An 18,116-nucleotide genomic window follows, 5' to 3' on the forward strand; every position below is an offset into this window, starting at 1 on the left:
TAAGAAACGGCTCTTTTCAGGGTTGAATTTTGAGTTATTTAGTGAATTGTGGTACCATAATTTAGAATAGGGCTAAATTGTAATTCCAGACCAGTTCATACTACTACTCCTACTACTGGTAACTGAGCCTGTGACTTAAGTGCGCACACTGCTCATTCAAAACAGCGCGTCAGAGTAGGTATCGAATAGCTGGCATACTATGATGAACCAGTGTGTTACGTACCAGCAGTATCAGAAAATGCATGAACCAGAGGAGAGGATAGGCATGCTAAAGAAGAAAGTTATCTAACTCCTCAGCTATTTCCCGCCAATATTCAGTTAGGCTGTTATACTCGGTACGCAGCAATAATCCCATCTATCGGAGTTCAATGTCAGCATAAGAGACAAAGAACATTACAACAAACAACGGTCAGTGTAATGTTATTGTTGATCTATGTTACGCGCTTTCGATATTGTAGGCCTTCACATTATTAATTGTCTTCCACTTCTGAAATACCACTCTTATCATAGTCGGTACGGTAAAACTGAATAAAACATAAATGATCCGAAATTATATTCTCTATAACTTTTGTTATGTAGTACTTTTCCATAGGACCAAGAAAGGTATTTAAAAATTAAATTTTAGGTGCCTTCCCCTAAGCTACCATTTCACCCAGGGTGAATAACATTGTTTATAGCTTAAACTGTATTTTATTATTCCCCGACTCTATATACCGATTTTCATTAAATTATGTTTATCCATTTTGTCAGGGCTCGGCGTTGATGTGGACTTAGCAACAAAAATCCAAATTCATGAATATCTGTGTTATTATAGCCGGTATGGTAAAAATGCATAAGACGAAAATGATCAGAAATTTAATTCTATATAACTTTAGTTATGTAGTATTTATCGATATGACCACTAATAATATAAATATTTGAGAATTGAATTTTAGGCCTTTCCCTAAACTACCATTTTACTCAGCGTGAATAAAATTATTTATGGCTTAGATTGTAGCGACTTATTTCCCGACTTTGCATACCGATTTTCATTACATTCTCTTCAGCCGTTTTCTAGTGATGAGTGTACATACATACAGACAGACAGACAGATAGACAGACAGACAGAAATTACGGAAAAGTAAAAAGTGCATTTCCTTGTTACTGTGGACATGACCGATACAGAAGTACCATTCTTTTCAAATTCTGAGCAATGTACAGACAAAACTCTTATTTTATATATATAGATAATAACTCTTCTAATTGACGAAGCACTGAGCGGAAGTTATGTTGTTTATTTATGAATAAAGTTCAGTGCGACGTATAGCATTAAAAGTCCAGTGTGCACTAAAAGATGTTATAAAGAAGAATTATCAGTTGAATGCTGGCTTCTTGAGTTTGCTGTTGTATATTCGAAGAAGTTACGTCACTTTTTAAGGTATTCATAGACGTCAAAACACATGGATGTTGGAAAGGCTCTTCAGTTTTTTGGAACTAGGTAATTGTTGCGCGTGGAGGCTTAGGAGTCCAGAGAAGCGCTATATTATGTTAAAAAATAGATCCATAAAAAAGGTCCCGTGCGTCATATAAAAATGACAAGTTGTGAAAGTGGAAATCGAAAAAGGTTGGTTTTCAAGCGATGATGTTGTTCATTCAGAGATCAATTGAAATTAAAGTACCGTAACATTGTCTTCTCAAGATGTTTATAAACTAAAAATAATTGTCGATGCGAAGTAAGATGCTAGAAGAAAGCTCTTCTGCTTCTGGAATCTTGAAGGACGATGGATGTTTCACGAGGCGGAATAACATATATGGAGTTAAATAAAGGTGGATATAAATTCGCAGTTCAATGCGGACCATACAATTGACTCTGAATAAATGACAGTAGGAAATAAATAAATTTGGTCAGGTGGAAGAAAATGTTGAAATAAAATATGTCACAAGGGAATTTACGCGTGTTGTGATAAGCTGAAGAGAGAAATGGTGGTAGGTAAGGTTCAAAGGAAATCTTGAGGAGGTGAAGGGAGAAAAATAAAGGAAGGAGAAGAAATTTTATTTTTTAAATAAATGACAGTAAGGAAATAAACAATATTTGGTCTAGTGGAAGAAAATATTTATATCATAAGAGAATTGACGCGTGTTGTAATAAGCTGAAGAGAGAAAATGGTAGTAGGTGAGATGCAAGGAAAACTTGAGGAAGTGAAGGGAGAAAAATAAAGGAAGGAGAAGAGAGCATAACAGCACGAAAGTACAAACATTTTTTCATCCAGTTATATCTTGAACTCCAAAGTGATGACCTATATTTTTCATGGGCTTAAAAATTTCCTGAAAGTCCAAATTAATTTTTAACATCAAACCCCGAGAAAGTGTTGAGGGAAATTTTCGAGATATTAAGGAAGGTAAATGGACGGGCCAGTTTCAATGCCGTAGGATATTCACCGTTTTAATACATATCAAATATTGTTGTATGCAGAACATTTTTATTGAAATCATCGAGGTCCGTCACTGGCTTCTTCCTCTTAGGGTTCTTCCCTGGCGACCGGAACACTACATTATTTTTATTTCCGTAGCTTGTTTTATCCTCTGTACTGTTTGCAGGCCGATACCACACGCGAGTGCTGTGTTGGTGAGGGGTGGCAACCTCCCCCCCCCCGCCGCTGATCGCCTGCTGCTGCATGCTTACAAAATACACTCTAAATACTATTTCCCTCCCCTGTCGATGCAATACTTGTCTTTTTCCTCTTCCTGGATCCATCGTACACACGCAAATAATTCCCTAAATTCGTTGATTATGATATTTGCAAATAAAACTCGAAACATAAACTCGTGACCTGCACAAACAGGCACTTCTTACTAAAATAATTCTATTGGCTCAGCGGAAACACGTCATAGTACAAAGCGCACAAATGTTACTGTGCAACCCTCTTCGAACCGCCTACCCGGCTGCGTTCTACTCTATCTAGAATCCTCTCCTAAAACAAGTTCGTCACACTCCACGTCTCACTTCTGTCACACGGTCTCTCGTGCAATGTAAACACTTGAAATAGACACATCGGCAAAATCTGATGTTAGTTTTGCGATACAGTAAAACCTCGTAAATTTGAAGTCTTTGTAATACAGAAATCGGACTTCCAATTACGTGATTTCGAATTAACAGCCATCTTGTAATTCCGAAATGCCAACCCTCGCCAGTTTTCGCAGATTCCGCTTTTCCGCGTTCTGCCTGCTACGTGATATTGTGGCGTTCCTTAAAACGCTAAATACAAAAGAATTACGATTTCACTCTATTTTCAACTATGAAACACACTACAGACACACCAAACTGAGCGAAAGTGCGGAAAGCTACCCCTGCATGTTCCGGAAGACGCGGAGAAATTTTCAATTTAAATTACTCTGTAAAATACGGTACTATTTAAAAAAATGTTGTCAGTTTAGAATTAAAAGTCCGAATTGTTTTCCTTTTAAATATGACATATGGGGACGGTTTTCTTCCATCTACGGTTGCACAAAGCATTACTGTACACTCAGTATCGAAAACTAGGTGAACCAGGAGCGTGTTGGCAACCTTTACTCAAATAAAACCCGCACCCCAATTTCGTGCCTCAAATTTTTTTTTTTTAATATGCGGGGATTATTCGCGTAAATGCGGTATTTTGTAGGTAGACTTGTATTTAAGACAACATTAAAGACTGTAAAATAAAAATATTTATTTTAAAAGTATATTAATCTGAATTTTTTGTAAAATGTTCATTGTGCTTACCGTACACAATGGAAGTATTTAGTACCTTAAAAAATAATGAGATTCTGAAATTCGATCAGTTTTACTCTGTAGTATGTGTGGTTAAACCGATCAGTCATATGTTATTGTCATTCCATTTCCTCTCAGTTTTCTGAACATCATTTCCCATAGCCAATCGCCAAGTATCTTGGTCATCGGCAGAGCTTTCCCACTCGCTGAGAGAAATATCAACATGGTTCAGATCTTTTTTTTAATGGATATCTATGAAATGATGATGTGGTCTTCGAACTGACCTTGTACCCTCAAGTAGTTCTGCATAGAGCAATCAAACTGTTGGGAATTCGCTCAAGGTCTATTCATCTTACATGACACAGCTATCCAAATCGCCTATGACCAAGCAAAACATCACGCTGTAGGACTTCAGTGTTGAGTACTCTGTCTCTCCATAACAACTGGAGGATCCTCCTAAGAAGCACAATGAACCAGCAAAGTACAAAAAACAAACAGGATGGCATGTGTACGTGTCAGCAACAAGGTGAACAAATACACTCAGTGATATGCTTTTTGTACCCAAGGAATATTTACACCAATCGCAAAGTGTTGAGATGTCTAGAAAGAAACAGCATGACATTACCATATACTTCGTCACTGTGTCAATTACTGCTGTCTGGAAGGCACAAATGAAACTAAAACACCTTGTATGTGTAACGCCGATATACTGGCATGATGAGTGTTTTAGCAAATGTCAATATAGTATGGGGGCCGATGACTTTCGATGTTAGGCCCCTTTAAACAAACAAGCATCATCATCATCATCAATATAGTATGCTGAGAGTAGAAGGGTATGAAAACTACCAAAGGAAATGTAAAACTATCAAAGAAAGGCATACTATTGGATAACTGAAGTGCTGCTCTTGATTTCTTTTTAAGTCCAAAAACACTATCTCTGCCAGTAATATCAGCAAGATATAGAGTAACAATTGTAAAGCCTCAGTTAGCTGTAATTTGCACTAGGGTGCATCTAAAAAAAAAGTAATAATTTCTATGTTTAAAGCCCTTCTCACAAGTTGTGAGAACAAAACTGATGTGAAAAAACTTGAATGAGGAGTCTGTAGGATTCATGAAGAGGAAGCATTAGGACTATGATGAAAATGATATAGAAATTCAAAGCCTAATATATAAAAACCGAAAAACATACAAAGCCTGACAAAATGATCCAAAATCAGCCCAAAAAGTCTACAATACAAAGAAGCCAAGAAAAATTTAGACACTGAACCATCAATAGTGGACAACAAAATCACATGAAATGCAATGCCTTCTTCAATGCCGTCAAAGTTGTCTATGGCTTGCCAACTCAAGGCCTAAATCCTCTGTGATCAAAGATTATTTGCATGCAATTAGAACATTTAGGGAGGAAGGAAGAGCAACTTAATTTACACATGGGACGAGAGTAAACTCTGGATATACTTTAACAAGAAGTATGGCTGATAGAACACATGCACCAACAACAATGAACCTGCTCACCTTTTTCATTTTTACGCAGATTGGCAAGAAGTATTCCAACCTTATATTGCCGATAACATGCATATAGGAAGAGAATACAGCCAAGAACATTGAGTAATGTCAGATCACTCAGCTGCACAGATGCATGATCATCTGTAAAGAAAAGAACCAACCATAAAAGTCACTCTCAAGGGTTACAACTACATATACCGGGTAATACAGAAAACAGCGACGATATGGCTTTCAATTAGTAAAATAGGAAGAGGTAAAATATAGGGAAGAACAAATGTCCACTAGGACAGCAAAGATTTTAGTTAATACAAGAGGAAGAACATGTGAATCAATCAAACCTGGATATGAGAAAACCAAATAAAACTGTCCCTGACTAAAATGAAATGTTTTACAGAAAGAAAATAAAAAACTCATGATATATAAATGAATGGTTAGGAATACATACATATCAGCAGAATTATACTAACTTGTTCTTTCAGATTTGCCTCAAAAAAATATGTAAAGTTGCTCACACACATTTGAAAGCTGCATACAATATAGTTTGTATTCTACATTTGTCATGGATAAACTGAACAAATACATAGACATGAAAGTAACAAAAAAGGAGTTACTCAAGTTGACTGTTACTGACCTTACTTAGTCCACATGTGGTCCCTTCTCAGCTTCCATTAGCAGAACAATTCATTAAGTTATTGAGTTACATCATTAAATAAGTGTTGGTAATTGTGTGGAATATAAACCCTGATGTCTTGTATTTTAGCACCTATTTTGAAGGCACCTATTTTGAAGGCACCTATTGGAGGTCATTTCCTCCTGCCTTGCAATAGGGATTTTGGTGTTTTCAAAAAACAAATTATGTGCTGTGACATGACGTACACTCCAAAAGAATAGTGCACAAATTGTTGCTAAAGCCAAAAAGAATGTTGCCATAAAAATGGTGGAAAAAACTGACATAATTGATGTGGATACATAGTGCCCTAAGCATTATAAAAAAATAACTCTGAGTGATGAATCAACAAGAGAGAATGTTCTTAGAAGAGCAAAGGTAACGTCTGCTACTGCGTTGTTCTCAGAGTTCCGCTATTCAGCAGATCATCCTGGCAGAGTGGTTGCTCAGGCCTTCATTGGGAGCCTAGTCCATCATACATTTCATATGCCTCAGCCTGGGCCAAGAATCAGTTGAAGAAGGCCTACAAGGAAGGACGAGTAGCAATCAAATCAACAAATTAGGACGATCTCAAGAAGGTTCATCGTTATGTCACAACTTCTGAAGTGAGTAAAGCGTTCTCCATGAAGTACTACACTGACCATGTCTTTTCTAGCACTGTGAATTGTTTGATTTCTATCATTTTGTTATTCAATATTTATGACTTCAGTGCAGCTATTTTAATCAAAGTGAAGTCATTGAAAAATACTGGGTAAGAAGATAATAAACTAGTTCTGTGTGTTCTTTGAAGAAAATAACATTTATTCCATATATGTTACCTTTTCTTTTCATACTTTCATATACCCTATTCATTTTGGAATAAAGAATAAACCAAGACCGTTAATATTATTCTTGCTTACAGGTTCTGTTTATTCCATGTTGAAAGGAACCAAGTCCAGTTACATACTTTTGTGTTAGTAACACATGAAATAAGGCTATTTTGGCTTTATTATAATGGCATGTGTATGCACTTTATACGAACAAACAATTATGGCTCATACTACATTACAAGAGTGGCAAAACAGGCTTTAGCGTTTATCTCAAGACTTTCGAAATTGGACTTGGTTCCTTTCAACAATGAACAATGTTGTGAGATGGACAGCAGGCAATGGTATGTTGATAAACGGGGTTAAAGGTCAGGTTGTGAGTTTCACAAATAGGAAAAGTCCTCTCAGTTTTGATTACTGCATTGATGGGGTGAAAGTTCCTTTTGGGGATCATTGTAAGTATCTAGGTGTTAATATAAGGAAAGATCTTCATTGGAGTAATCACATAAATGGGATTGTAAATAAAGGGTACATATCTCTGCACATGGTTATGAGGGTGTTTAGGGGTTGTAGTAAGGATGTAAAGGAGAGTGCATATAAGTCTCTGGTAAGACCCCAACTAGAGTATGGTTCCAGTGTATGGGACCCTCACCAGGATTACCTGATTCAAGAACTGGAAAAAATCGAAAGAAAAGCAGCTCGATTTGTTCTGGGTGATTTCTGACAAAAGAGTAGCGTTACAAAAATGTTGCAATGTTTGGGTTGGGAAGAACAGAGAGAAAGAAGAAGAGCTGCTCGACTAAGTGGTATGTAATACCAATATAAATGGTCCGTTATTGGACATTATAAATTTTCCAGCCAACTCATTCCCGGTTGCCAGCGTTTCGCCCTCGCGTGCTAGGGTGGGCTCATCAGTTGGTACCTAGCACACCTACCAATACGCTGGCTAGTGCATACCGTGGAGGCCACTGCGTAGGCTAACTGGAGCCACCGGCACTGCCAATGCACTAAGAGACTTTGTCTCATTATCAAAAATTGATGCCTGCTTGGCCATCAGATGATATAGATGTTGATTCCCATAGGGAATCTGAAATATTTGTCCTGAATGAGTATAATACCAATATAAATGGTCCGTTATTGGACATTATAAATTTTCCAGTCAACTCATTCCCGGTTGCCAGCGTTTCGCCCTCGCGTGCTAGGGTGGGCTCATCAGTTGGTACCTAGCACACCTACCAATACGCTGGCTAGTGCATACCGTGGAGGCCACTGCGTAGGCTAACTGGAGCCACCGGCACTGCCAATGCACTAAGAGACTGTCTCATTATCAAAAATTGATGCCTGCTTGGCCATCAGATGATTTAGATGTATGCACTAGCCACCGTATTGGTAGGTGTGCTAGGTACCAACTGATGAGCCCACCCTAGCACGCGAGGGCGAAACGCTGGCAACCGGGAATGAGTTGGCTGGAAAATTTATAATGTCCAATAACGGACCATTTATACTGGTATTATAAATTTACTCATTCAGGACAAATATTTCAGATTCCCTATGGGAATCAACATCTATATCATCTGATGGCCAAGCAGGCATCAATTTTTGATAATGAGACAAAGTCTCTTAGTGCATTGGCAGTGCCGGTGGCTCCAGTTAGCCTACGCAGTGGACTCCACGGTATGCTAGCCAGCGTATTGGTAGGTATGCTAGGTACCAACTGATGAGCCCACCCTAGCACGCGAGGGCGAAACGCTGGCAACCGGGAATGAGTTGGCTGGAAAATTTATAATGTCCAATAACAGACCATTTATATTGGTATTATAAATTTACTCATTCAGGACAAATATTTCAGATTCCCTATGGGAATCAACATCTATATCATCTGATGGCCAAGCAGGCATCAATTTTTGATAATGAGACAAAGTCTCTTAGTGCATTGGCAGTGCCGGTGGCTCCAGTTAGCCTACGCAGTGGACTCCACGGTATGCACTAGCCAGCGTATTGGTAGGTGTGCTAGGTACCAACTGATGAGCCCACCCTAGCATGCGAGGGCGAAACGCTGGCAACCGGGAATGAGTTGGCTGGAAAATTTATAATGTCCAATAACGGACCATTTATATTGGTATTATAAATTTACTCATTCAGGACAAATATTTCATATTCCCTATGGGAATCAACATCTATATCATAAGTGGTATGTTCCGAGCTGTCAGCAGAGAGATGGCGTGGAATGACATTAGTAGACGAATAAGTTTGAATGGCGTTTATAAAAGTAGGAAAGATCACAATTTGAAGATAAAGTTGGAATTCAAGAGGACAAACTGGGGCAAATATTCATTTATAGGAAGGGGAGTTAGGGATTGGAATAACTTACCAAGGGAGATGTTCAATAAATTTCCAATTTCTTTGAAATCATTTAGGAAAAGGCTAGGAAAACAACAGATAGGGAATCTGCCACCTGGGCGACTGCCCTAAATGCAGATCAGTATTGATTGATTGAATTCAATTACTCATCAATCTATAACACACAAAATAGTTGTAATCTGTACCTGTAAACATCTAAAGAACCACCTACACACCGACACTTGACGTACGGCTGTGGGTCATGGACACTGACGTAGTGGATAAAGAGTAAAGTACAATATTGGCAAAGATGCAATACCTCCAGAAAATAGAGATAAAGATGGTTTGGCCACATCCAGTAGATGTCAACAGACCACCTGCCAAGGCAAATGAAGGACATGCCGGTAGAAGGACAGGGTAAGGATGACCAAGAAAGAAATGGGAGGACGAAATCGATGAGACACCGCAGGAGAGAGGACTGTGCGATGGACAGTTTCAATAGCAGCAGATAGAAGCCTCAAGACGGCAAGATACATGAGGACCAGATTAAGTATCTGACTTGTTTATCTCACAATTTTTCTTTCTTAACACATCTCAATATAGAACTCATATTCTTGGGTATAAATCTTAAAAATCTGCAAAAGGTATTTACTGATATCATTTTCATGCACCGACACAAACAAAACTTGCCTTTGCCCGAGATGAAACCTGGCGCTTCGGATAAGATTGCAGCAACTGATCCAAAATAGTGGATGTAGCCGACGAGGTAATGAGACAGATTCATCCGGCCATTCGAGAACACACTGACGAACCAGGTCTCGTAGAACCTGTGCCAAGCTTGAAGAGTGAGCAACAAAAGTGCTAGGAGGACAGACAGACCACTGACTGAAAACAAGGAAATCAGAACTGTAAAACCAGAATAGTACAATTTTTCTATCATTTGAAAATTTCCCAAATGTTCAAAGGATACATAAATCATGTCATAATGGTAGTAAAGAGAAAGGAACAAACAAATCAAGTATGATAGGAACAAGAAAGGGAAAACATAATAGCTTAAAAGCAATGAAGAGGTAGCAACAGTCAGATGAGACAAGGACAATCTCGACATCTTCATACACTGTCGTCGTCAAATAGACAGGCTCTTTCCTCATCAATCCTTTTCTATATCCATCTCTTCTCAGTCCCAAACAAACTTGTTTGTGCTTCCCAACTTCATCACGACTGGCTTTAACACTCACTGAGGGACCATATTGACGGATCTTCAGTCTTAATGTGGGACAAGGAGAGAACTGGATAAACAAAGGTAAAGGGAAGAGACACAAAGACAAATTGAAGTGAAAAAGGACCTTGTCCTTTCATGTTTGACCATGTCTCCTTTCTCTGTTCATCCTTCTTCTCATACCAACCTGATATTTCTAGTAAATAGAATTCAAAGAGTTACTGATCCTGTAATTTTTTTTTTTTTTTACAATCTGCTTTACATTGCACTGGCACAGATAGGTCTTATGGCAACAATGGGATAAGAAAGGGCTAAGAGTGGAAGGAAGCGAGTGTGACCTTATTTAAGGTACAGCCCCACCATTTGTCTCGTGTGAAAATGGGAAACCACGGAAAACCATCTTCAGGACTGCAGAAAGTGGGGTTCAAACCCACTATCTCCCAAATGCAACCTGACAGCTATGTGACCCAAATCTCACAGCCACTTGCTCGTAATCCTATAATTTATGAGGGGAATTCCTCAAGGCAGTATTATTGGACCTTTACGTTTTCTAATATATATAAACTAGCTGTTACCCGTGCCTTCAGTGCGTGAATTTCTTAATTTGATAAATGCAATCAGAGCCTCCGTGGCTCAGGCGGCAGTGGGCTGACCTTCCACCGCTGGGTTCCGTGGTTCAAATCCTGGTCACTCCAAGTGAGATGTGTGCTGGACAAGGCGGAGGCGGGACAGGTTTTTCTCCGGGTACTCCGGTTTTCCGTCACCATTCATTCCAGCAACACTCTCCAATATCATTTCATCTGTCATCATTTCATCATTGCCCCAGAGGAGTGCAACAGGCTTCAGCAGCCGGCACAATTCCTATCCTCGCCATTAGATGGGGGCTTCATTCATTCCAACGCTGACCCGGTTGAATGACTGGAAACAGGCCGTGGATTTTCAAATGCAATCGTTCCTCCGTACTGCACTAAGACATTATCTGAAAATCCCTAATGTACAAAAACTAACCAAAAAATTGAGTTTCATTTAGGCCTACCCCATAACCTCTCTGTAAACAATGTTTGTGGTATTGCCTTTTGGGGCTAAGATGACCAGGCTACTGGCAGAGCTAACTCTGGAACATATATAAGAAATAAACTGACCTTTTAAATACAATATATCAAGTAAATTATATTACATCAGTATTGGGACTAGTTTCAGTCACTCAGCAGCCATCTTCAGCCAAATAACAAATTAAACAGATTATATGATAACTAAAAAACGAATGTATACCAGACAAAGACAATGTTGCAGGAATAATTATAACATTAAAATACATATAATAATAATTATGGTTATGATCTTCTTGTCTTAATATGATGTCTTTAAGTTGACTTAGGACCTCAGGCAAAGAAGTAAACCTGGAAATGATAACCAGAATTAGGAATGAATAAACACACAGAAAAGAAATTAAAAAGGAGAAAAATTATGTATGATATTCACCTCTAATGTCTGATGTAGAACAAGCTCTGACTTGCTGGAGGAAGCAGGCAGGTCATGGAAACAAAGGAGTGGATAGGGAACAAACAATGACTTCTTGTAGGAAGCAGGCATTGCTATAGAGCAGAGGGGAGGGGTTAAGGGAGAGGAAGGGAAGGAGGGAGGGGTGGGAGCAGGGAGGAGAGAAGGGGTGTCTAAGGTGGGGCTGAAGGATGCGGAAAGAATGACTGCTGCTGAGAAGGGAATTTAAAGAGATTATAAAACAAAGAATTTTTTTTTATCTGAGACATTATTACTAAAGATAGGGATTAAAAGGTCAAATAAAATGTTTGATTTCTCTGAAATTTCATTTAGATTGAAATCAGGATTGAAAAACTGTTCCAGATGGATAAAACAATTTTCCGTAATATTTAGCAGGGGGCCTTTTTGTACAACTTTGAGAATTTTCATGTCTTGGTTGATATTAGTGAACTTATGGTTCGTATCACCCACCCATGTGCTGTCCCATGGCCGAAAATCTGTTACATTTCTCTTGAACATGCGACTTGTCAAAACAGTCCTCTCTCAAATCAGAAAAAAAAAGTGAATCTTTATTTTTAAAGGAGATTCAAAATACCTATTTCAATGTCTGTAATATCTTCAGATTTCAAACCTTTTATCAGTCCCCCACACCTCTAAGCGGGTTTTCCAGAAACAAAATATACGTGTTTTGTTACTTTTAAAGGAGATACCAAATACCAGTTCTCACATCTGTAACATCTTCAATTTTTGAGATATAAGTATCCTCATAAAAATAATTCAATTCCTTTTTCACTTCTTTTTACCCCTGTTAAGTGGCTTTATTTTAAAAGGCTATTTGCTATTGCTTTACGTCGCACCGACATAGATACGTCTTATGGCGACGATGGGATAGGAAAGGCCTAGGAATGGGAAGGAAGCGGCCGTGGCCTTAATTAAAGTACAGCCTGGTGTGAAAATGGGAAACCACGGAAAACCATCTTCAGGGCTGCCGACAGTGGGGTTCGAACCCACTATCTCCTGATTACTGGATACTGGCCGCACTTATATTTTAAAAGGAGATTCCAAATACCAATTTTCACATCTGTAACATGTTAACATGTTAAGTTTATGAGATATACTGTGGATATACTCATTTTAAAAATTCAACTGCTTTTTCAATTAATTTCTACCCCCTAAGCAGATTTTCCGAAAAAAGAGGTGTTTCTTTACTTTCAAGGGAGATTCCGAGTACCAATTTTCACGTCTGTGTCATCTTCATTTTCAGAGATATATGTATCGTCATAAAAACAAACTCCTTCAATTCTTTTCACCCCCTCCCCCATTAAGTGGATTTTCCAAAAACAAAATCATACGCATTTCTTTATTTTTTAAGGAAATTCCACGTACCAATTTTCACATCTTTAAACTAAGTGTTTGATATATAGATATACTCATTTTAAAAATTTGTCCCCCATTTTCACCCCTTTAGCTGTCCGGCTCCATGGCTAAGTGGTTAGTCACAGGGTTCCTGGGTTCGATTCCCGGCAGGGTCGGGAATTTTAACCATAATTGGTTAATTCCCCTGGCACGGGGACTGGGTGTATGTGTCGTCTTCATCATAATTTCATTGTCATCACGATGCGCAGGTCGCCTACGGGTGTCAAATCAAAAGACCTGCACCAGGCCTCTACAAAGGCCACGCACCATTAAAACCCGGTCGGTCGGTCAGTCAGTCATACATGTAGATTATATGAGTAAAGAACTGGAATCAGATATAAGGCCTTTTGCAGATGATGTTATAATGAAGAGAGTAATAAATAAGTTTACAACTGTAAAAAGACCCCGACAATGTTGTGAGATGGACAGCAGGCAATTGTATGATGATAAACCGAGTTTAAGTCAGGTTGTGAGTTTCACTAATAGGAAAAGTCCTCTCAGTTTTAATTACTATGTTGATGGGGTGAAAGTTCCTTATGGGGGATCACTCTATGCTATTTTTTGACTGGGGATCACTGTAAGTACCTAGAAGTTAATATAAGGAAAGATCTTCATTGGGGTAATCATATTATGGAATTGTAAATAAAGGGTACAGATCTCTGCACATGGTTATGAGGGTATTTAGGGGTTGTAGTAAGGATGTAAATGAGAGGGCATAAGACTCTGGTAAGACCTTAACTACAGTATGGTTCCAGTGTATGGGACCCTCACCACAATTACTTGATTCGAGAACTGGAAAAAATTCAAAGAAAAGCAACTCAATACGTTCTGAGTGATTTTCGACAATGTTACGAAAATATTGCAGCTGGCACGATACATGAACCATATCAATACTTTGTTCACAAGGTATTCACAGCACTTGGCAAATGAATGGATTTCACAATAATTCCACAACTTATTTATATTTAACCAAACTGCAGTGTTGGTGGGATGGATGCAAGGTTTATTTCACTGCTACTGCAGCGTTACATATATAGAAAGATAGGAACATGAATATGTAAAACATAATGGCAACATTCTCTGTTACCGAGTGAGTTAGCCATGCAGTTAGCATTGTGTAGCTGTGAGCTTGCATTCGGATGATTGTGGGTTTGAATCCCACTGTTCACAACCCTGAAGATGGTTTACCATGGCTTTCTATTTTCACACCAGGCAAATGCTGGAGGCTGTACCTTAATTAAGACCATAACCGCTTCCTAGACCTTCCCCATCCTTGCGTTACCAAAAGTCTTCAAGGTGTTAGTGCAACGTTAAACCATTAGCAAAGAAAGCCTTCTCTGTTTTCCAATACTGTTTCAAAACACAATTTTGAAGGTTAAACTGGTCGTTGGTTAAATTGCCAGGGATGATGCAAGAAAATCACAGCAACAAACAAATGTTTACAAAAACGGATAGTAGTGGACAGCTGTATAGCTACTTTAGCTCCCACCGGGTGAGTTGGCCGTGCGGTTAGGAGCACACAGCTGTAAGCTCGCATCCAGGAGATAGTGGGTTCGAACCCCACTGTAGGCAGCCCTGAAGATGGTTTTCCGTGGTTTCTCATTTTCACACCAGGCAAATACTGGGGCTGTACCTTAACTGGCCACGGCCGCTTCCTTCACGTTCCTAGGCCTTTCTGTCCCATTGTCGCCATGAGACCTACCTGTCAGTGCAACATAAAAAAGTAGCAAAAAAAAAAAAAAACCAACTTTTGCTCCCCTCACACATCAAACATGATACGAGCAGATTTCACCTCAGTTGTATTTGGTCTAGAAAAGCAATGGTTTCTAAGCTAATGTGAATGATCTGAACTTATAAACACTACAATTACCCAAGTCTTTAATGACTACTAAAGGCAGAGGGCAAGTCAGTTACAAGCATGTTCACAAACTTACCTGTTGCTTTTCGGTCACGGGATGCAAGCAAGTCCAACATGAAGAGTAACCAGGGATGTGGTCTTCTACCAAAGAAATAAGCCATGAAAGCAAGCAGTGTGGCAGAGAGCGTGTTAATTGCAGCAAAGACATAAAAATGTCGGAACCACCTGTTAAAACATCACATGAGCTTTAAATAATCATTAGTACTAACAAAAATTTGAAGTTCTTAATAAGTTAGTTTGTTATTTCCTAGGTATTTGCATAATTTTAGCTCTATACTGGTTGCAAGCCTGTCTATGACAGAAAGAAGTGCTTCCAAAATAAATGCCTTCATACGTCTTCAAGAGAGTATGGCTAAGAAAATGAATACCACAAAGTGTCAACTTTCAATTCGGGGTAAATTAAGTACATAATCAAAATAAAGGATAAGAATTGCAATTTACAATTCAACTTAAGTGATAATATCCTTTTTAAAAGCATGTGCATTTGCAAAAAGAATGAATACCACAAAGCGTCAACCTTCAATTCTGTATGTATGTGACTGTAAACAAATAAGAATTACAGCCTCAAACTCAATCGAGGTCAATAAGGCAAGGAGAATGAATACTGCTAGACTCCAAGCCACTTACTTCAACTAGAGTCAGAGCTGCCAGAGAAAAGCACTCACATTAGCTGCAGTTTCAAGAGGGCAGGGCAAACTGCTTGTGTGTATGCAAGACGGAAGGAATGGGAAAAGACAGACAGACATACGCAAAACTTTTCTTATTTCAATAAATTCCATTTAAAAGCAGAATTACAATCCAGAGGGAACACGGTATGCAAAGTTTAAACTTGCTAGCTCATCAGGAAGTTGGTAAATAACCTCAGATACACCCACAGCTAGACAGAGTATATATTATTCAAAATGCTAGTGTCTATAGGATTTTGTACAGTAATGTGTGTGCCAACCCATCTGCAGTAGATATATGCAACAACAACAACAATCTTCAGATTCACAACAGAGACCTTTCTTTCATTGCTAATTATGAACTTTGTTATCTCCTTGTACTAAATCCTCCGTTGCTCAGGTGGCAGAGCACCAGCCTCTCACCGCTGGGTTCTATGGTTCAAATTCATGAGGTTTGTGCTGGACAGAGTGGAGGTGGGACAGGTTTTTCTCTGAGTACTCTGGTTTTCCCTGTCAACTTTTATTGCAGCAACATTCTCCACCATCATTTCATATGTCAGTCCTTCATTAATCAGTGCCCCAGAAGAGTGCGACAAGCACAATGCCTTTCCTTGCTGTTAGATGGGGGCTTCGTGCATTTTATTCTTGACCTGATCGAATGACTGGAAACAGGCTGTGGATTTTCATTTTCATCTCCTTGTACTATTTTATGAATTACTAGAAGACAGAGACAGCACAATTCAGAGCTTACACTCAAACTGAGAGGCTCTCTGACTGCCAGAAAAAGGAAGGTAGCTTTAAGGTCAGGTGGCACCTGGCTGATCGATACTGAGGAGTACAGAGAAGAGCTGGGGCTAAGAGACAGACTGTACGACAGATCCTGAATAAAGTCTGTTGTTTTCAAGAAAAACTCTTGAAAAAGGAGGAAGCTAATGACAGGAGATGTTATGATACTGGGCAACGATGAAAGCCTAACGGTTGAACAAGCATGGTCTCAAGCAGGCCCATTTAAAAGAAGAAGAACAACAAAGTGAAAGGCTAAGTGGGGCATGAGATGTGTTATGCTTCATAAGAACAGTACAGTATGGCAATAATCATTAATCTTTCAAGTAAGACTTGTGATGTTGCCTCTTTCTTTGCTCACAGCTTATAAGAGAACAGGTACAACAGCCCAGAGAACAAGAAGAGATTTTTGAAGGGTAAAAAAAAAAAAAAAATCAGTGAATGAAGACTGCTATATACTATGAAAAGGCAAAAGAGATCAATGTCAGACAGGGAATAGCAGATGTTCCGTGGTCTCTTAACATTAAGCAGAGTCTAACCATCACCGCCTTGCTCTCTCTACTTCTCTTAACCTCCATGAGGAAGTTGACTTATTTCCAAGGTAACCTACCCCCCTCCCTACATTCATCCTCACAGTTTACTTGTTTTAATACATGGCACTGTCATAATATGATATGTGATATATTACACTGCCTAACAAAACAAAACTGAAGCACCCATAAGAAATGGTCAGATGTCAATGTAACCATAGAGTTAGTAAATAATACACTAGAGGTAGCATTGGCGCAGCAGTTGCGTGCAAAGTTCAATGAGCGTGCTGTTTGGCAAAAGCCAGATTATTTGGCACTGTCACTACTAGAGTTTCCCGATAAAATGAAGCATATACTTCTCTGACGTAAAATGCCAGTCTCCAGTGCAGGTTATGGCTGCATAGATAGGTTCATAAAGGGCAATGGCGTATCATTTCACAGGTAGTTTCCTTGAAATTTGTTTCCGTGCATATAAAATATATATATATATATATTTTTTTTTTTGCTAGGGGCTTTACGTCGCACCGACACAGATAGGTCTTATGGCGACGATGGGATAGGAAAGGCCTAGGAGTTGGAAGGAAGCGGCCGTGGCCTTAATTAAGGTACAGCCCCAGCATTTGCCTGGTGTGAAAATAGGAAACCACGGAAAACCATTTTCACGGCTGCCGATAGTGGGATTCGAACCTACTATCTCCCGGATGCAAGCTCACGTATAAAATAATACTTTGCGTGACACTTATTGTCATGTGAATTGGCCTTCTTGGGCTGACTTTGCGACTAATTCCCCCGTCGGCGTGAATGAGATTCTTTCGATCTTACCTTGAAGACTGAAATTCACGATTTAGGAAATATAAGGGATGACATTTTCCTTTCACTGAATGGCCATGTGCATGATACCGAGCGAGTGGCTGCAGGCTTTAGGTCAAGTAGCTGTCAGCTTGCATTCAAGAGATAGTGGGTTTGAACCCCACTATCGGCAGCACTGAAGATGGTTTCGAAATTTTACACCAGGCAAATGCTGGGGCTATAACTTAAT

At 39.1% G+C, this 18,116-nt stretch overlaps 1 protein-coding gene across 3 annotated transcripts in view; it reads right to left on the reverse strand.

The window, feature by feature from the left end:
- LOC136857370 (polyprenol reductase) overlaps positions 1–18,116 on the reverse strand; it is a 76,836-nt gene that overhangs the window by 51,144 nt on the left and 7,576 nt on the right. For 2 of the 3 annotated variants that reach the window (XM_067135995.2, XM_067135993.2), the window contains exons 2-4: positions 15,116–15,264; positions 9,737–9,931; positions 5,243–5,374 (exon numbers count right to left, since the gene is read on the reverse strand). In XM_067135995.2, coding sequence (XP_066992096.2) covers positions 5,243–5,374; positions 9,737–9,931; positions 15,116–15,264 — 476 coding nt within the window. The remainder of the gene's footprint in view (positions 1–5,242; positions 5,375–9,736; positions 9,932–15,115; positions 15,265–18,116) is intronic. The other variant, XM_067135994.2, reaches the window with a different exon arrangement.

Source organism: Anabrus simplex, chromosome 1, assembly GCF_040414725.1.
Source record: "Anabrus simplex isolate iqAnaSimp1 chromosome 1, ASM4041472v1, whole genome shotgun sequence".
NCBI classification, from domain to species: Eukaryota; Metazoa; Arthropoda; class Insecta; order Orthoptera; family Tettigoniidae; genus Anabrus; species Anabrus simplex.